At 38.0% G+C, this 20,459-nt stretch overlaps 1 protein-coding gene across 5 annotated transcripts in view; it reads right to left on the reverse strand.

The window, feature by feature from the left end:
* The window catches only part of NUP155 (nucleoporin 155), a 33,453-nt gene extending 13,320 nt beyond the window's left edge, over positions 1-20,133 (reverse strand). For 2 of the 5 annotated variants that reach the window (XR_012648881.1, XM_075019887.1), the window contains exons 1-22: positions 19,937-20,133; positions 18,437-18,574; positions 18,002-18,098; positions 16,799-16,869; positions 16,110-16,202; positions 15,131-15,297; positions 13,541-13,646; positions 12,922-12,995; positions 12,522-12,613; positions 12,292-12,389; positions 12,046-12,198; positions 11,684-11,784; positions 10,081-10,251; positions 8,917-9,027; positions 7,918-8,012; positions 6,298-6,386; positions 4,922-4,984; positions 3,743-3,805; positions 3,486-3,636; positions 2,555-2,621; positions 1,531-1,649; positions 1,223-1,326 (exon numbers count right to left, since the gene is read on the reverse strand). Coding sequence is in view for 4 of the 5 variants with exons in the window: in XM_075019887.1 (XP_074875988.1) it covers positions 1,223-1,326; positions 1,531-1,649; positions 2,555-2,621; positions 3,486-3,636; positions 3,743-3,805; positions 4,922-4,984; positions 6,298-6,386; positions 7,918-8,012; positions 8,917-9,027; positions 10,081-10,251; positions 11,684-11,784; positions 12,046-12,198; positions 12,292-12,389; positions 12,522-12,613; positions 12,922-12,995; positions 13,541-13,646; positions 15,131-15,297; positions 16,110-16,202; positions 16,799-16,869; positions 18,002-18,098; positions 18,437-18,574; positions 19,937-20,072 (2,359 nt within the window). In the remaining variant the exon portion in view is untranslated. Of the gene's footprint in view, positions 1-1,222; positions 1,327-1,530; positions 1,650-2,554; positions 2,622-3,485; positions 3,637-3,742; positions 3,806-4,921; positions 4,985-6,297; positions 6,387-7,917; positions 8,013-8,916; positions 9,028-10,080; positions 10,252-11,683; positions 11,785-12,045; positions 12,199-12,291; positions 12,390-12,521; positions 12,614-12,921; positions 12,996-13,540; positions 13,647-15,130; positions 15,298-16,109; positions 16,203-16,798; positions 16,870-18,001; positions 18,099-18,436; positions 18,575-19,936 lie in introns of those variants that run through there. The other 3 variants (XM_075019888.1, XM_075019890.1, XM_075019889.1) reach the window with 3 other exon arrangements.
* Positions 20,134-20,459: the final 326 nt, after the last annotated feature.

Genomic DNA, 20,459 nt, shown 5'->3' on the forward strand with positions numbered 1-20,459 from the left:
TTAGCAATCCAGAAGTGTTTATGGACTTTGGAATGCATAAAAATGAAAAATAAAATTATTAAATGTCTACCAAATTCCACATAATGACTTTTTAAAAAAAATTTACTCACAGTATAAAAAGTGAGCTGTACAGAAAAAGTAGTAGAAATTAAAACCCAGGATTATACTCACGTAGACCGCAACCATCTTCAATTCTGTATACACATCAGCAACACTTTCCAACCTGCCTGCAAGTACTGGGCAAAAGCTACACTATAGGAGGACATGAGTTCAAATGGGGTGTGTGACAAGCCTCTTGTTTCTAAACAAAGTTTTGTAGACGTTTCAGTGACTGTAACTTTGGCAATTTGCATTACAGTATTTCTTTGTAATAGAACAACATACTTGTCTCACAAACAAATTGCTTAACTATTGCTATCCTGAAAATACAAATGGGTGTGCAGCTACCAAGTATTGTAATGAGGAGATAAAATAACCTTATGGAACATGGAGAACTTTAGGAAGAAAAAAAAGAAGACAGGTTAGTGTGCAGAGAAACCTCTAGTTTTGTGTTTCAAGACTATCTGAATGGGAAAAATAGGATAAAGAGGACATGTGTCTACACAGAATTGAAATTAGATTCTGTTATTAAGTTTAAAAGTGCTTTAAAGTTCAAGCACTTTTATTTTAGCTTAATAAATTGAGAGATACAATTTGTGTTTTGCAGTGGCTCAAGACCACTAGATGTTACTGTGCTGAAACCCAGATTTCCCTCCCAGAGAGAGATCCTCCTTTGTGGACTGCTTTAGTTAGTTGCAATATTATAGCTTTCAATATCAAACTGAAAGGTAACATCTGCAGCATGTAACAAAGTCTCTTGCCACAGTCAACCTAAAGGCGGGAATGTTTCTCTATCTAGAGTTGAGTTTTCATTCTGGTTATATACTTCATCCCTAGTACAGTCATATGTAAATGATTTTTTCACATCAACATCACTGCAGAAGCACTGCTCCTGATGAAACAGTATGATATGGTATGGAAGCAAAAGCAAGGTGCTAGCAAAGTTGGTTTCCAAACTAGTCCTTTTTCTAAAGAACTTATAACCAATTATGGCATATTGATTAATGTCAAATTTGTATAGAAAAAAGGCATTTTTATTCAGAGGTTTTAACAAGAGAAGTGAGAAAGGCAACACAGAAACGCACCATTCCCTGGTACTTCCTGTTAAAAAGTAATTACATACCATGGTATTTCCTCTGGAGTTCTTGCTGGACTTGCTGAGAACTTCCACCATCAGGCCGCATGAAACCCAGAAGCCTCTGTTGCAGATTGGCTGGTGTGCTGAAACTGCAATTCCAAAATAAAGAGATGCTAATATGATTACAAATACTGAATCTTTTAAAGATGAAATCTAACAACTCATTTTTAGCATCTGAATAGTTGAAGCTGGAGACCATACATACACTTCAACTCAACAGAAATACACATGGTGTAGTCTTTCAAGAGCTGGACAGTTAATACCATTAGTAAATTTAACACAATGAATAATACCTTGGGTTTCCAAGGGCTCCTACTGTAGCAAACTGTGAATTTCTATCCAGAAATTCTTGTAAACCTTTTAGTTCTTGTAGTACACATTCCAGCACATGTGATGGAACACTGCTTTCTACCTGCAAAAGAAAGCAGACTTCTTTACAGAAAGCTTAGTTTCCAAACTTTAAAAAATAAAAAATTTGCAGTTTTAAACTAAAGCCACTAAAAAGACAAATGCAAAGAGGGTACATAAAGACATAAATAAATAGCATAAGAGTAATGCTATCACTATAACACAACATTATTACACCACAGCTGTTGAGGAGAGGCACGTGTGTGAAGAGGCAGTAGTCCTCTGAAGACATACGGTATTCAAGATGTTACTTTCATTGCCCCTCTGATAACCAAATCAGCTGTGTTTTACTATTTCCAACTCTGAAATAAAACAATGATAGAGCATTGCTAATACACAGAGTGTAACTGCCAAGGTCTTCCAGAGTCTCCCAGTTATCTTAACTGGAAGAGGAAAGCTCATATAGCAGTTAATCTGCATTGCTGAAATGACTTAGTTTAGGATTCTATTAACATCCACAGTCAGAAAAGATTTTGCTATTTTGATCATGGACAAAAAGTGAAACACCAAGAAGATGCTGGAAATTTTTTTATGTCCTTACATAACTGCAATGTTTACCCTTAACCCACTAAAGCATTTTATTTTTAGGCTTTGTCTGGAGGGGGTAGGCAGAAATGAAGGAAGTGCAATCACTAAACACAGAGAAAACTGGCCATTGCCAATTAACAACTGAGATCAAATTACAGTTAGGTTTCTTAAAAAGTAACTTTCAAAATAGTAGCTTAAAAAGATTTAAAACCTACAATTACCCAATTACTTCTCAGTTAAGAGCACAGCACTTAAGAAAACATTCAAATTGACAACAACATTTTTTTCCTTATCTGCTTATAATTGGGAAGAGAATTATAACAGGGCTTAAAATATATACTATAAGGAACTTCTAAAAATAAAAAATATTCTTTTACGTACTGCAACAACTTCTCGATTGCCACTTTTGAAAACTCTCTCCACAACTATACTGCCATCCCAAATATTTCTGCAACACAAAACAGTACTGTGTTAAAAGCCAAGTAATTTAAGCAAGTATTTTTGCAAGTCTTCTACGTATCATTTTTTAAGAAAGAGATGGTAATGCTTTTCACTTCAAGGTCTAAAATAAGGATTTAATGTGGATGAAAATTAAACACTCAAAAAAAGTTACTATTATACATTTCTGAATGGTACAGATATAGATAATGAACAAAATTTCAAATTTTAGAACTTTAATCAAATGAAGTTTGACACTCTCAAATACTTTAAATATAGCTTAATATTATTCTCTGGAAATATAGTGTATGCAAACAAGTGTCGTAACAAAAATTTCTTTCCCAACCAGCATGCAGAGATGACCAACATATGAAGAGTTCTGTTCTTGCTTGGAGTGTTTAGTAACACAGGACTCAACATCCAAGTAACTGAATGCTCTTTAGTCTTGCTTCATTGCCCTGATTTGAGCATTCTGTTTAAAGCTTCTTAACAGAAAAGACTTCAAGCCAGGACTTTGATCCTGTGAGTCCTTCTGCATTTCTGTTTCACCTCTTAGTAGAGTTTGAAACATACAGCTCATAAGTTTGAAAAATAAAACTGCAGTTTTTGGAGTTGTGCATATAAACGTGATTGCAGGATCAATGTCTAAGCAACTTTCCTGTCCTAGCCATTCACTGAATGTATTATTATTAATAGAGCTGTAAAGAGAATGTATTATATCAATGGGTACTTCATAAACAGAACATAAAAAAGCACTTTACTGATTGCAAATTTAAACGCTATTAAGATACAATTCACCACATACAACCATTAGGGCAAAGAAAAACTGTGAAACAAATTGAGTGACAGAATCTCCTTTTACACAAACACTCACCCTATAATCCGAGCAAAGTATATGCAGATGCCATTGTGTCTTCCAGAAAATACTATCTCAGGACCCATCATTCCACTAATGGATGTACCAGGGTGAGATATGGAATTCCCAGAAGGAAACAGGGAAGTTGACATACTAGAAGGTTGTAAACCTAGGGTAAAAGTAGGTAAATATTACTCATTTGAATGCAAATAAAAAAGCCTAGTAAAAAAAAAAAAATTCTCCCCTTTCTCCAGCAAGGGAAAAGAAGGCATTACCCTGCCCAGGTGTTGTCAAAAAGCTAAGATTATGATATGGACTATCAACAGTCAAGGGGGAACCTAAAAGGGAAAAGAAATAAAGGTAAGTTTGTTAAAAACAAATAAACAAATAAAAAAACCCAAACCAAAATATAACCCATAAAATCCCTGTGCAAAAGCAGCAAAGTTGTTAAATCAAGTACTTTAAGTTAGAACCTTTCTAACAGCTTTTATTTACAGTTAAATACCAAATTGCACTAATTTCTTAACAAAACAACACTCTGTAAGTGAGCCAAATGGATACGCTTCTTTCAAGTGCTGTTATTAAGCATTTTTTTTCCCCAGCACTCATGTGTTATTTATTGTACACCATCTGTTCCCTGCATTGGATATAATACTGTCTGCATACCTTTTCTTGCTCTTCACCTTCTGACTGCTCCCATTCCTGATACGGGCACCTATTCTCAAAGCACTCACTTTCAGTCATTTACATGTTTTCAAAGAATATCAATTTTACCTTCAAAGCACTCAACTGAAAGAAACTGGTATTGTTACTCTTCATTTTTACATGGGGCATTTTTTACATGTTTGTTGGACAAACACTACAGCAACACCGTTAACTTGGAATGTTCAGTTTGAGACTGTCCACGGCCTCAGATTTAGCTGTGAATACTCAACTCTTCTGCAAATTAAGTCTGAATACCTAACTTTAGAGCCCAAAATATAAGGAACACGTGTGGTCATCTACAAAAATGTCCATGTACCTTCAGAACGTGGGATGATATATCACAAAAGGGCAAGAAAACTGACAATCTGAAAATTCGGCTTTTATCAAAGAATCAGTCCTTCTTGCCACATTCACTATAGTTCTCTCAACTTGGCAACAAATAACAGCACAAAGGATAACAAAGTCTTTCACTAAACAGTGCCAATGCATTCTCAGAGCACATTCACCTGTGTGCCAAGCAAAGCACAAACTTACAGAAAAGCAGCATGCGAATGCATGACTAGACTTTAACAGTGAGAAAAGTGGGAACTACGTTAAAGGTGCCCGGCTTTTTAATGATAACATTATTGCAATGTAGTTTCACATGCAAAATTTCAAGGTGTTTTAATCAATTTCTGTCAGCACTGCCTGACCCACCATGTGGGACATCCACAATATCAGAATCTTAATGTCACATGACAGTTCTCTACCCTTTGAGCAAACGGAGTAAGTAGTAGCAGAAGAATGGTGCCATCTTCCACCTGGACCTGTCACTGAAGCAAAATGGAAACACGTGCTTTGATACTAGGTTTCGAAGAGGCATATACACAGCAAATGGTAACAATATTGAAACATTTAGACTTGGGAAAAATATATTTATTTCTAAAAGGAGACACGTTATTGATGACAGAGCTTCCTGTTATTTCCTCCACACCTTACTTTCATTTTCAGCCTGCTTCTAGCACCTGTCCTCCCCACAGCTGCTGTCTTCTCCAACTCCAATTTAATTTTCCATTCTTAAGTCCTGCCTCAGCTCCTGCCCACATTGCTACTGTTACACACCATCAAGCTTGAAAAGTGATGCCACTGATGCATTAAAAATAGGTACGCTTCATAATGGTTTAGTACTAGTTAAGAATTCTGAAAAAGACAGTCAACTGTTTTTCCAAAACTTCATCCCAGTTCAGCACACCTTTCTCCAATACTTAGGAATTTGGATATAAGTCAAAAATGGTACTGAAATGGACTTTTATTGCATTCCAGACAATCAAGTTTTTTTCCAAGTCTGATATGCAAGATTGAATGCCACATGTCAGATAAGGGTAAAGGATCTTGGAAATTAACAAGTTACTGATAAAAAAAGTTAATTAATTAAATTCAGTAATTCAACCAGAGTTCCAAATTCATGATTATGAAGTTCTTTTTTAAAAACCCTTAAGATCTGGAGTTGAGTAATACATGTTAAGGGACAACTTCCTGAAGCAACTGTAGAAATTTAAGTGAATTCGAGTAATGCAGAAAGGCCTTCACTCCAATAAACATCAAGTTCTGAGGAAAAAGAATAGGCACTGTTCTCATTTGTAGGTGGCACTGACAACCTAAGCAGAAACCCAGTGTTGAAGCTAGAGCTTTTACAGCGAGAATCACTCCAAACAACTAATCCATTTCTTGATCAAAACTTTTCTTCTCATAAGCATATCTGCAGAGGTATGACAATGACACTATAAGAAGACACTCTGCTATAGCCACACAACAACCAACTAATCTTTGTAAAGTTTGAACTATAGTATTGATAAATTGTTCTCTGGCTGCTGAAGTGCCTCTGGCAGCAACAAATGTATACCTTCTTCACATAATCTTAACAGATTATATGCAACACCCAGACATAGTTTGAGGTCACATCACCCTCTCACTAAATCCAAAAACACTCAAGAGAAATGGAAAAAACTCTGCAATTAATTAGCCAGTGAGTGGAAAATCAAGGACTATTTCAGACAAAAAGAACACAGGTACTTGTGAGAAGACAAAATACAACATATTTAAGGAAAAAAAGCCTGTCCAAAACCATGAAATGCTTGCTACTTACCGGCAGGAACAGGAGAACCCAAAATAGGTCCAACATTGCTTGGAGGAGGCAGAGCTGACGGAAATCTCATTTGTGCTTCACCACCATACCTAAAGTTTATATGGAAAGACAAAAATTCCTCACATTTCATATACAGTCCCATTTAATTTGCATGTCTTTGAGAATTAACAGAAATTTTGATGTTCTTTTAAAGTGGGGAATAAAAAAAACAGCATAATTTTTCAGAAATATTTGTGACTGTATGATACTTTTGGCAGAAGAAAAGAAAACTAACTGAATACGTGTTATATGAAAAGCATTAACACATGCAATTGCAAAGTAAGTTAGATGAACAACTAAAATTTTTTTTTGGTGGATGTTTTAAGTTCTGTGGTGATATGATATGACCTGGCTTTGAAGACAAATTTACCAATTCTCAAAATCAGTCTTATGCTTTAGTATCTTTTTAAGGTTTGCCTCTACAGGGAAGTGGAAGGAAGGACACAGTTGAGATGACCTGTGCTTATCCTTCTATTGTCCACAAGTAATTTCTATCCATCTCTCTCCTGTACCTCTACAGAAGCACCTTCTTACATCTTCCCTTGCTAACTCCCATCTCTCCAGAGTTATCATCCACATTTTCTCTCAGATCTTGTAATGTAACTGAGTTTAACAAAGAGCAACTATTCACAGCCTACTCAGAATAGCTGACTTGATCTAACACCTGCACAAGTTTTGGAAAAGAACAAGCAAGCTTTTGGGAGCATAACACTTGAACTCTAGCACAAACACACAGTCAAAGCTGCACATTTTATCATCACTTTCAACAGCTGTATCTCAGCAAAACCCTTTCTTCCTCCAGGCTACATGCCCTGTGAGGACAGCCAAGAGACTTGCAATACACCAACTTGTTTAATGCAGCTAATGAAAATATATGTAACCGCACCATACCAAGGATATGCAGTCCTTAAGATACATAGATGACAAATTAATCCTCCAGAGTAGAAGCCCGTACTTCCTCACTCAATTTGCAGTGGAAAAAACCCAAACCAAACCACACAATCCCCTTCCCTCCAAAAATAAAAATCAACATCTATGACCAAGAGCCATCAGCCCCTGAACAGGGTAAGTCTATTTGAATATAAATTTCCTTGGCACAATGGTGAACAGCATACATAACTACTATACATTAAGAAAAAAAAAACCCAGACCAAACCAAACCAAAACAAAACCAAACCCGAAAACTCCAAAAAATTAAAAAATTTGTCTGTTCTTTTTCCAGCTGTCTGAGTTGGTGTCTTTAAAGATATTACTATACACTGCACTTCAATGAACTGGGATACTGTGAAGCACAGATAAGGGCATTTCAAGCAGATTCAACTACATTTTCAATAGCCTCCTCTACATGTGGAATAGAAGCATCCAAAAGGGGAACGAACCAGAAATCACCATTACAGGATGCTTCCTTTGTTGATGAGCCCTAAATTAGTGCAAAAGCATACTTTACCAGATTTTAATAGCCTATGCTCATTTTAAAACAATGCTTGCTCAGGCAGCAGGTTAAAGAGCCTGTACAATTATTTAGTGCCTGTAGTGATCCTGAGCATAATATTCAGAACAGCCTACAGAACTGAAACTTACCTGAAGAATGCTCGAGTAGCCCAGGCAGATACTTCTCTATCACATGCAGCATTAGAACAGGCCAAGATAAGGCAAGTGGCACAGGCCTGATCCTCCTAGAGCATATTATACTATTAGTGTGGCAGCTTGTATCACCTTGATAAGAAACGTATAAAGGTTATATTGCTCAATAACTAAACAGTAACTACTTTTTGCATGGTTTTATTTAGAAGGCAAGGAAATCAGCTGTTCCCGATTATAGACAGGAAGTCAATCCTGGTGAGGCATCCCACTGTAGCAGGTAAGTTTTTGTTATACGCAATTTTTGCAAACTCAGTACGATTACTGGCAGGAGACAATATCCACATCTGTCACCTAATTATGACTAAGATTCATGCAATTTCTACAGAAACATAAATTAAGATTGTGTTTGAAGAAAAAATCTATATAAATAATGGTTTGCATATTCTAATGGCATGTTAAAATATCACTTAATACATCCTATCAAAGCACAACAGAATAGAGTGAACATTCACTACAGATACTAATCAGTACTAGTCAAATTAAAATTGTAATCCACAATAGCTTCCTTCCTGCTTGTTATTTACCTTAAACAAAAAAACTAGAGCAATTATCCACATTTCTAATAGCCTTAAAAATGTAAAAATCTCTTGTAGTGGTAGGAATTAAAGTTTTTTAGAAACTCTTCCTCCCCTGCTCTTAGATGAACCTCCTTCCAAAACTAAGAAATGCATTATACTTCTGTGTACAAGACACATGAGAATTTCAGGGAAAGTGTATTACACTTCCATTTTTAGATATCATAAAATGAGAAGTTGTTTCTCATTATACATTCTTGTTTTATGAACACAATACAGGAGGAAAAGCTAATACTTTAACTGATAAAAGAAATGTTAACTAGAAGTTTATAGCATCAACAAAAAGATGTTAAAGAAAGTGATAAGATTTACATAAACGTTATAAATCTTCCACTTTTCATAACAGGTCAAAAGTTCTTACCTGATGCAACTTGAAAAATCTTTCAATCTCTTCTCCATCTCCACCTATATTGCTGACAAGCAGATGCCGCAGCTGATCAACAGGTCTGAGTTTATGAAACATAAAACTCCCCTAAAAGTAACCCAAACTAAGTTAGGATAAAGTTGTCTTTCCTCTGGCCATCCCAACACCCTCTCCTCACAATGCTTATCTTTAGCATTCTGAATTTTCCTTCATCGCACTATTGATCAACGTGTAACATGAATGGTGCCTAAAGCCCAGTTCCCATTCACATGCAGAAAATTCTCTAATAAGTCTAGGAAAGGCAAGAAAAATACTGCAACGGCTATAAATTCTCCATGAACTGAGTTAATTTTGCTGTTCTTAGCCTAACATGAAGCATACAATACAAACATATAGCAAGTATATACAGAAAAGAAAGGCTTTATGTATCTTGCAAATCCTCAAAACTGCCTGGAAAAAAAAGCTTGAATTCAGGATCAAGAGCAGGGTAAGACTCTACATGCAGATCATCTTGCTTGCATCCATACTAACTACTGAAGAGGGTCCAATTAGTGCCTTTAACAAAACAGCTGCCATTAAACAAATGCAGGTTGAGTCTAAAGGTTGCAAGACATTAATGATTGAATTTTTTTTTTTTGTTTAAGACATTAAGTGCCCTAAAACATGCTATATGTAACCAGAAAACAGAAGTAGGGAAGTTAATTTCTTTTTTCCTTTTGTGGGTTTTGTTTTTAAAACCCTTTCAAAAAACCTTTTTGAGATGACTTCTATGACAAAGAAGATATTATTTATTAAAATTTCAATTGCCAAGAATATTGACTCAAACTATATTTTTTGGGCAGCTGGTGTCTGTTTCAATTTCATATAATCATGAGTGTAACCAAGGTTAAGAGAACTTCTCAGATGATCTGTACCTACAAGGGTCTCCAGAAACCAACAAAAACTATTAATACACTGTAAAAGAGAAGCTGGCCCAATAGCTTTGAGTAAATTTAAAATAGGTAAGGATGGTTTCAGCAACCTTCTTCCTTATTCCTTTTTATGTTCAGAATATAATCCATAAAACATATCCAAAATTAATAAACATAGACAGGTTTAGATCAGTCTGCCAACTTTATACTTAGTGTCCTGATTGCCTATATTAAGGAAACTAATACTCACCTGGGCTGAAAGGAGAACAAACTTCTTAGGTGGCAGCATGTGTTGCTGCACAACAACAGGTGAATCAGTTATTGGAATAATGTCTTTATTTAGTGGTGTTACGATCTTCTGAACTTTAAATTCATCAATAGCAGAAAGAGCCCAGGAATGTCCATCAACACGGGTAGTCATCTGAACAACAGACAGATATTATCCAAATTTTGGTAACAGACATGGATTTTGTACATCCATGATGATATTTTATTATTTACCATTTAAAACTACACAGATCAAAATCTATTCTTGACACAAGAAAACCCAAAGAAAATAAGCAAGTTCTTGTATTGTCTAACAGAAGGTTACCACCAAATTTGCAGCTCTATATATACTGTTGCTTTTGGGGGACAGGGATAGTGTTTTGTATTTAAATGTAAAACAACTTGCAAAGTGGGATCCTTTAATGCTGCTACAATATAAACAGCAACAATCTGCTAACCATATCAGAACAAACTACCAAAGGTATCATGAATTTACGTAATTTCTTAAAGAATCAAAAAATATGGCAGCTGAATGATAAAGGTTTAAAAGACTTTCACAGTTGGCAACAGTACTTCAAATGCAACTCAAGAGACATACGGTAATGAAGACATTCCAGAAAACTATGTATGCTGACAAGGGAACTGCTGCTCAAGAACAGACTGCAGTTTTGTTTTGGAAACCTAGCTGTCTGTTACTGTCAAATGCCTTGGAAAAAAAGAGAGAGGTCAGCACTTAGGATATTTATGTGTAAGTTTTTGCAGGCAAGGGATCTGGAGAAATTATAAAGCTCCTTTGTGAGTTATTAAACCAGCAGATAAATCAAAACCTTACTTTGAAACTTTTAACTTATACAGTCTCTCCATTTACTTCAACTTTACCACTGCTCCTCCAATAATACTGTTTTTGACATGTCACTCCTCTACTTCAGCAGACTTCTGACTTCCTTCGGAGCTGGAATACCTGGAATGTTCTCCCTGAACTGATGCATAAGGCAACTAACCCACTCCAAACTTCTCCTACAAACCCATTTATGTAACAATTAGGAAAAAGAAAATCAGAAAAAAACCCCATGAAATAATGAAGAGATTAATTATGTCTGAAATTTAATGAAGACGTTGCGTATCAGTTTAAGAAGAAACTCAAAGTCTCTAGCACCTATATTTAAAACAATCTTTGCCAAATTTTATCCTCATCAAAAAACACCACTAGGGACTGTGGACCATGTCTTCCTGTGCTTGTGCACAATATGCAGCATGCTAGACAACTTTTCCAAACATGTTAATTAGAAGTCAAGTTCTTAAAAGTCAAGGCAATTGCTTTTGATACATAGCATGCATCAAGCTAGAAGTATGGCTGAACTAGGAATTCCTAAGAGATCAGTCCCCATTCACTGACAGAAAAAATGCCTACTATTTTTTTTTTTTTTTGAAGCATATAGATCAGTAGCTTGGTAAGCATTTCCAAGCTCCTCATGGAAGTTTTATGTGAACTACCCATTTGCAGATAGTATTATTCAAGTACCTGTTATCAGAAAGGAAAACTTATCTAGATTCCACCAAAATTGTATAAAAGGTTGCTTTAGTACCTGTGTTTCCATCATTGGCTTTTGAAAAGGGAAAGAATCGTGATTGATACACCACAGGATGTCATTATCCTCATTTTCTGAAGCTGCCATCAGCAGGACCCCTAGCAAGAACAGCGATATTAAGTTTGTATTAGAAGCAATAATCATGCATTAGCTGCAAATTCATTAACTCATTCCTTATGCAGTAAAAATCAATCTTTAAGTCCTAATCATGCAATCTGAACAGCAAATAGTATCTCCTGAGTTTGTATGTCATAGGGTTCTTCAGAAGGTCACTTTTAACCCCATTTGCCATCTCCTCTAAAAGGTATGAACAAATATGGGCCTAAAATAAAATCTCTGAGCTGCGTTCCACTGCTTACCTTTGCTATACAGAGCTCTGTGAACCTTTGTGGGCTTCTCCACATTAGAAGAAGCTGAAAATCCAGGTGGCAAACGGACATGAACCAATGTTAACGTGGAGGGACGAGCTGTTGGATGCTTAAATTGTGAAGTACTAAAATACAGTCGGACACCTGAACAAAAGATAAAAAAAGTCACAATTTTGCTAAACTGTGCAGATGCCATTTGTCAGTTTAAAAGGGGAGGAATTGCTATTGCTTTCTCACCTGCGTGTGTGATTGCTAGTAGTTGGCAGTCTATGGATTCAGAATTTTCAATCACTGCTATCTGAACAATAGGCTTAAATACAGAGCGATCTATTGTTCTAAAAAACAAAGCAAAAAAATCCCATACACTCTCAATCCAAAGAAATAAGCAAACAACATTCTTCAAAAATACAGGATGAAACTATTGGCCTTAAAGAAAACCTCTTACATTACAATTATCATAAATATACCTGGCAATGCTCCCAGCAGCAGAAACCATAGCATTTTGTGAAAGAGAAGTAACCCTGGTCATTCCCTGACCATCTTGTCCCAAATCGTAAACCTGCAATTCAATAATACAACTTAGTGATTTACAGCTGAATGATTAATACAGCCTCACCTATCAAGCAGCAACTCAAAGTCTATTTTTATTTCATCCTCATGTTTCCATATAATTGAGGGGAAGATCAAAAGGCTACCCTTTCCTCAGAAGAAAGTATTTTAGGTCTTCAGCACACACTTTGTTACCAAAAGATAAACTACAATAATATCCTGACATACCTACAGAGAATTCCCAGGTACTGAGGAAAACTTAAGAAGTTATATACACATTAGTAACATTGCCAATAGTCATTAGAAGAAGTCACATACTTGCAGCACTCCTTTTTCTGAGCGGGTGTATAAGATATTTCGAGAGTTGTCAATGGCGATTTGAACTACAGGATCTGGGGATGGGGGGGAAAAACAGGGAGAACCAGCAAATCAACACTGGATTTGGTGAAAACAAATTTAAGACAGAATATCTGTAAAATCATTAATTGTAAGTTAACAAAAACTGCAGAGTCCCACACAGGACTCCTACCAGAAGTGATTTAAAACAGCAATCAATTTCTCATAATTATTAGTAAATTAAAAAAAAAGAAAGACAAATTGTATCATAATTTCAAATTATTTTCCACTGAACAGTGAAACAGGGAAAAATTCTTCACTTAAAGATTCTGTTTGCAGTGATCCCACTAAGCACATATTAATTTTGTACTACAGAACACTAACCTTAGTCATAAATGTCAAACTTTCCAGGCTTTGGTATCCATAATCTGAACTAGACACACAAACAAGTGAGCTGATTTTTATAACTGTCAACCACTGCAAGTTTCATTGACAATAACTAAATGCTCTGAATGAGGAAACTCTTCGGTCTGACTTCCTGGTAGTATTATTTAAAAGGTTACATTAAATTATTGGGTAAGTCTTTAACATCAATACGTACCATCCTCTGAGAACGTGAACTGTAGCAATGAAGGAACAAGGAAAGACAGCGCGCTCTTTGAATGATTAATTTTTCTACAGCGCTGGCTAAACCAGCCTGCTTCAGCCTACAATTTAAAACAAATACAGCGTTGAAAGAAAAAACAAAACAAAAACCAAACTAGTAGTAAAAGTCCTTAACAGGACAAGTATGAAAACAAGTAAAAATCTAACTACACACCACTGATTTAATTGAAAAAGTATGTATTATTCAATTGAAAGAAATAGTAACGTTATCATTAGAAGGAAAATTTTACATAAAAAAGGATGCAGGATGTCATGATTTTAATTTATTTTTTAAGTTGACCGGAGCTGCATTGCTATTCCTCATATAATTACTACTTCTTCAAAGGAAATGCATCTACACTAAGATGTCATAGCTGTTGTGCAAGCAAGTTGTGGTTTTGGCTGGGATACAGTTAATTTTCTTCACAGTAGCTAGTGTGGGGCTATGTTTTGGATTTGCGATGAAAACAGTGCTGGTAATGCCAAGATGTTTCCGTTACTGCTGAGCAGTGCTTACACAGAGTCAAGGCCTTTTATGCTTCTCACACCACACCAACAGTGAGTAGGCTGAGGGTACACAAGAAGTTGGGAGGGGATACAGCCGGGACAGCTGACCCCAACTGACCAAAGGGATATCCCATACCATATAATGTCATGCTCAGCATATAAAGCCAGGGGAAGAAGGAACAGGGGGACATTCAGAGTAATGGCTTTTTTTCTTCCCAAGTAACAGTTATGTGTGATGGAGCCCTGCTTTCCTGGAGATGGCTGAACAGTTGGCTGCAATGGGAAGCAGTGAATTAATTCCTTGTTTTGCTTTGCTTGTGTGCGTGGCTTTTGCTTTACCTATTAAACTGTCTTTATCTTAGCCCACAAGTTTTCTCACTTTTACCCTTCTGATTCTCTCCCCCATCCCACTGTGAGGGAGGTGAGTGAGCAGCTGCGTGGTGCTTAGCTGCTGGCTGGGGTTAAACCACGACAGAAGCCATAGAATCATAGAACAATTTAGGTCAGAAAAGACCTTCAAGATCATCGAGTCCAACCATCAACCACATGCCCACTAAACCACGTCCTGAAGTGCCTTGTCTACATGCTTTTCGAATACCTCCATGAATGGTGACTCAACCACTTCCCTGGGCAGCCTGGTCCAATGTCTGACAACCCTCTCAGTAAAGAAATTTTTCCTAATATCCAACCTAAATCTCCCTTGCCACAACTTGAGGCCATTTCCTCTCGTCCTATCTTCAGCCACCTGACAGAAGAGACCAGCACCCACCTCACTACAACCGCCCTTCAGGCCGTTGTAGAGAGCGATTTGGTCTCCCCTCAGCCTCCTCTTCTCCAGACTAAACAGCCCCAGCTCCCTCAGCTGTTCCTCACAAGACTTGTGCTCCAGGCCCCTCACCAGCTTGGTTGCCCTTCTCAACATGCAACATAACTATGCAAGAAAAACAACGGCAAACCTGACACGTTTTAGAACTCTTAGTGCCTAGATCCCACAACAATGAAACAATGAAAAATGCCTGTGTGTAAAACCTATAGTCACCTGGTATGCTACTTCATATAAGCAGCCATCTTTTCCAGCCAAAAAGATACGTCCGTTATCAGTAGATGTTATTGCCAGAATGTAAGTATTGTCAGTAGGGAGTGAATAGAGAGGATCTGGTAGCAGCTGCATTCCACCGGACATACTGTCATTGAGCGATCCAATACCTTAAATAAATAAATAATTAAATAAATAAATCTTCTTCAGTTTTAAAGTTGTTCTAATAAATATTACAGGTCTGTGAAAAGAAGTATTCTGAAAAACAGTAAAATTTACAGCAAATTTCATTAATTACTAAACACATTCTCGAATAGCTATTCTCCCAAGCGAACTGCAGAGTAAGAAATCTGCTGTTTTAAAAAAAATTGAAAGTAAATTATCTGTATAAGTTTCCAAGTAAGAAAATGCAGTGTTTTTCATTTCCATACATTGTCATCTCCTCTAAATCACAAGTCTAAAACACAGATCTCCAATTTTTTTCTCTTTCACATCAAGATAGTCTAAACAGAGAGCAGAAGATTGAAATCCTCTCACTTTCTGCAAACAATTCTGTATTTTCTCTTTTAATATATATAGCATAAAAAAAAAGGTATCAGGTTCTCAGTTTCTGTGGTTGGAATATAAATGTCAACCAGGTTAATGAACTGTATTCACCAGTTCCAAGATTGATGCCCATCTCTTCTCTCCCTCTCCAACATGCTGTTTAATTAACAGGAGTACCTGTTTCAGAAGCTCTTTTTATGTTAAACAGGTGAGTAATAAAACTCAATGCTCCTATGGGACTCCAGAAGCCAGCAACGGCAAACCCCATAAAAATTATTTCCCCCTGACTGTAACATGATTTAAAAATTAGCAAGGCACTTAGCACATGGTCTTGTTTTACCTTTTTTTGTAACTTATTTTTTAAATGACTACTAATAAAACAGCTAGATGTATTTGTTAATGCACAAGTGAGAATGAAGGGAGAAGAGAGAATTACCTGCTTGTATATTAGCACAACTCAACCCTAAAATCACAACGTCCACAGGGGTAGCCAGAACGAGTAAGTGTCGTACATGAGGCTGGAAGATACCTAAAGGGGAGAAAATAAAATTTTAGTTTGCAGCTAGCCTCTCAGATCACAATGATGTATCCAATATATCAACTGGAAAGACACATCAACTGATTAAAGGGAATAGTCATATTTAAGACCTAATGATCTGTGAAACTCTAGAATTAGGAAGGGGGATCAGTAAGCAGTTCAGCTTCTAGTTCATGAAATACAGGATCTTTAAAATGACATTTTCTTATAATGTGCTTCTTTTAAATTCAACCTATTGCCAATTCAACTTTGACTTCAGTGTTACCTAAGCAGTAGCTACAAGAAGAACTGGGAGGGCTAGAAACTAGGATCTCATGGAAGTTATCACCTGAATGTGTAAATTTATAAACAGCACAAATGTTAGAATACGATGTGGCAAAAACATGCAAGCTTATCAGTGTAAATGATGTTAAACTATACTTATTTTTGGCTTGTAATTAATATCATGTTTCTAAAAACGAAACAAATCCATGTATCTTGTGTATACAGATATACACATACACAAAATACAGGTTTTCACATATATAAAAAACCATATAGAACGCTCAATAACTGCCTAATTCTAGTTACTGTCATATATTTCTTACCTCCCTTTGGCTTTACAAGACCCACTGCAAGAATAGTTTCACTGAGGCCGTCAAAATAAGCCAGATCTCCCCTGTCAACAAGAAAAAAAAACCCAAAACTTGCATAAAACTTGTCACGTAGTATCACATAACAACAAAGTAAATAAAATCAAAATCTGTATATTTAAAAATTATAATACTTATTGTAACACTCTGAAGCCATCTACATCTTTTGCTTTGGGTGAAAGCAGGTCCAGAAGAATGGAACGACAGAGAAGTTTCACAGCAAAACTGTATCGGCAATCATTTGATCTGCTTGAAGCCCCTATAGCTGAGTTTCAAACCTGAAACCTAACTGCAGTATTTTATATTTTTGGATTTTGTTAACTCATACAGTCTATTCTGAATTACACAATGCAGCATGTGTATTGCTGATTAACACCAAGAGGGAGGAACTTACATGATTTTTTTTTTCCCCATGAAAATTATCTAAAGCAAGAATTCCCAACCTGCTCCCCAGCACCTTATGATTAACACCATGCAGTGTTGTTTTATTAGGGGAATGTATTTAATGTACTGTGACACAATGTAAATGTATGGATAGGAGCTATGAGCCACAATCTGAACTTTAATCTTCTTAAGAAATGCAACAATATGTACAAAGCAATTCTTACTAAAATAATTAATGAATAGGCAAATAAAAGAGCAAGCCTGCAAATTATAAACATATCGCTGCCATTTGAAAATATAATAAAATCATTTTCAGTTCTATGCATCCTTAAAATAAGCTAGGCAGGAGAGCTTCAATTACAATACTTCAAAGTACTAATGCTGTATTATTGTGGGAATGATTGGCCACTGTACATGAATCAGAGTACTTACTAAATCTACTTAGAAAAGTTAGGCAATTAGTATAATTTTTTCTTTTTTGGCATAAGCAAAGCCCTAGCATAAATGCAGCAATAACTTTAGTGTATCAGCTATGTCTAACTCTAACAAAATGCATCGTCCTTTCTTTCATCTCTAGAGGATTTGGCAGCAATATTACTAACTCTTAAAAATACTTAAACACTTATTATCCAAAACTTTTAGTAAAATCTAAAAGGAATCAAAGTAAGTTAAACTGAATAGCACACCTCTGTGCTACCAGTAAACAATCTCCCACTACTGCAGTTGCTTAATTCCGGTATAATACCAATCATCAGGAATGTGTTTTCTACATACCCATCTTCATAGTTCCACATAAAGATGTCACTGTCAATGGTCAGCCAAGCTCTGCTAATTTCTGGAAATACTCCCATCATACAATTGCACTGCATATCTGAAGCACTGCTGATGTAAGGACTAAAAGCACTTCAGCTAGCAAAGGCAAAATCCCTTTTGAAGCATCTAAAAAAAATAATGTTACTTTATACACAGCAGTACACAAACTGTGTACCATAAACCTTCAAAGTTCTTCATACAGAAACTAATTCCACCAGCAAGTGTGCACAAATGGACCTTGCTACCACTTGGAGTGTTATGAAGGGAACATGAACAATATCAAAGTTCATTACTGGGAGTCTGACAGAAAGATTGGGAAAAAGATTATGGGAGAAAAAAGTTTGTTTCTGATATTATTACTTACACAACCTAGCACATTATTTTTTGTAAGGATACGTCCAAACTGCTCCACTAGCTCCGGGGGAAGTGGGACTCTGCGGACTGAGCTGATCTCCGGAAGATTAGGTATTGTCAGCAAACCTGGTCCTTGCAAAGGATAATCCATATCTGACATACCAGAAACAGTAGGGCTACCTGCAAGCAAGAACAACAAAAAAGATTAGACTTCTTCTAAAGAATGAGAAATCTACAAAAAAAGGTTTACATTCTCTCTCTCTCTAGCTTTACCTGATTGTTTCCTAATCTGTGAAATCTAAATTAGACTAATCACATTTCCCTTTTTACTTTAGATGAATAACACAGGCCTTCAGACTACACAGAAAAAAATGTCTTGATACTGGAGACTTTAAGCATATAAATACCAATACCCACAACATATGCACAAACACACGTTTCTGTAGGAGCAGGACCACAAACAATAAATCTAAATCTCAGATCAGACATAAGTAAACAGATCTGCAAACAAACTCTTACAAAAACTCATCTGGACCCCTGCCGACTCTCCACCCCATTTTTTTGTGTGACACTCTCCAGCCCTTTCTTCATTGTACCGCCAGACTTTAAATATGCCACGTGAATAAGCCAGGAGCATATTCCTTCACCTAGAAAAGCTGATCTGTACTCCTAGTAACAAGTTAAAGCACCCATGCACACCCATTATTTGATGTGATGTGTATCCATGATGCTGCTAGGGCAGTTACACTTTGGCCATGCACATCACATTGTATCATAGCAAAAAACATACTTTCTTTGTATCCTGACACCCCTGGATATGTGTTAATTAGGTCACCTACAGCTCTAGAGTGCCTCTTCACAGCCCACTTGGCCAGACAGTGGGCACCAATGAAGTAGGAAATGCTGTCCTGGTATTTTAAGGAGAACAAAACAAATGTTGGAGAAGAGATATACCTTACATCTTAACTACATGTGACGTACAGCTATAGACAAATCAAAGTCGCTCAAAGAGGCTTAAGAGTGATTTTCAGGCTGGTCGTAACCTAGGGATGGTGCTGGGCACTCGGTGACCCTATAAGCATTCTGCAAGAGACTTCCCAGGAGACAGGATGGAAAACGTGCCATTTTCTTCACCTTCTGCAGGTATACGGGGCCGAAGAGCCAACCCAAGCTCATTCCTCCTGCAGTGCTCCCCCTACCACGGAGAGATCCCACATCCACAACTTTCACCCACGCACCAAAGGGCGCACTACACGCCCACCCCCCACGTCCCCCCCCAAGCCTCAGAAGCCCTCAGACTCAGCCCTGCCGCCGTCCCTGAGAAGGCAGGGCCAGCAGCCGCTGTCCCCGGGGCCTTGCCAGGGCGGGAGCCGCCAAGGGCCGGGGATCGTGCCCGGCTGGCTGCCCGCCGAGGGCCCCCACGCGTGGCCGGCCAAGCAGCGCCGGCCAAGGCCGACCTGCAGGGGGTCGCGGTGCGACCGGGGCACCGGGGCGGGCGAGGAGACGAGAGCCGGAGGCAGAGGGCCACCGAGTGCTCCTCACCAGGCGCCGGCACTGCCAGCAGCTCGGACAGGTCCGGGTAGCATCGGTCATCCTGGATCTGCCGGTCGATGATGCGGCCCGCGATCTCCAGCGCCTCCTGCGCGGTGGGCGCCGCGGGGCTCATGGCGGCGGGCATGGCCGCGGCGATGGCGACGGCGGGGGTCGGGGCCCGCCTCCCCACACGGCCAGAAAGCGCGAACTCGCCACCCGCCAAATCCCGGCAGGCCTTGCGCGCATGACACAGTTCCACCGCGCCGATTGCCGTTTCCGCCTGCGGCGGGAGGGGGAAGTGCAGGGCGGCGCGGAGCGGCCGGGCCCGGACCGCCGGCAGCACCCGGTCGGGCTGACGGAAAGGGGGGCTGCGGCGGGGAAGCGGCAGACAAGGCATCTTGCGCTTGGAGGTCGAGCGTTGCCGGAGAGCAGCTGCCGAGGCCGGGCAGGCTGTGAAAGCCAGGTCATAGAGGAATAGAACCATAGAACCATAGAACCATAGAATCGTAGAATCGTTTAGGTTGGAAAGAAC

Source organism: Buteo buteo, chromosome Z (assembly GCF_964188355.1).
Source record: "Buteo buteo chromosome Z, bButBut1.hap1.1, whole genome shotgun sequence".
In the NCBI taxonomy this organism is placed as follows: domain Eukaryota; kingdom Metazoa; phylum Chordata; class Aves; order Accipitriformes; family Accipitridae; genus Buteo; species Buteo buteo.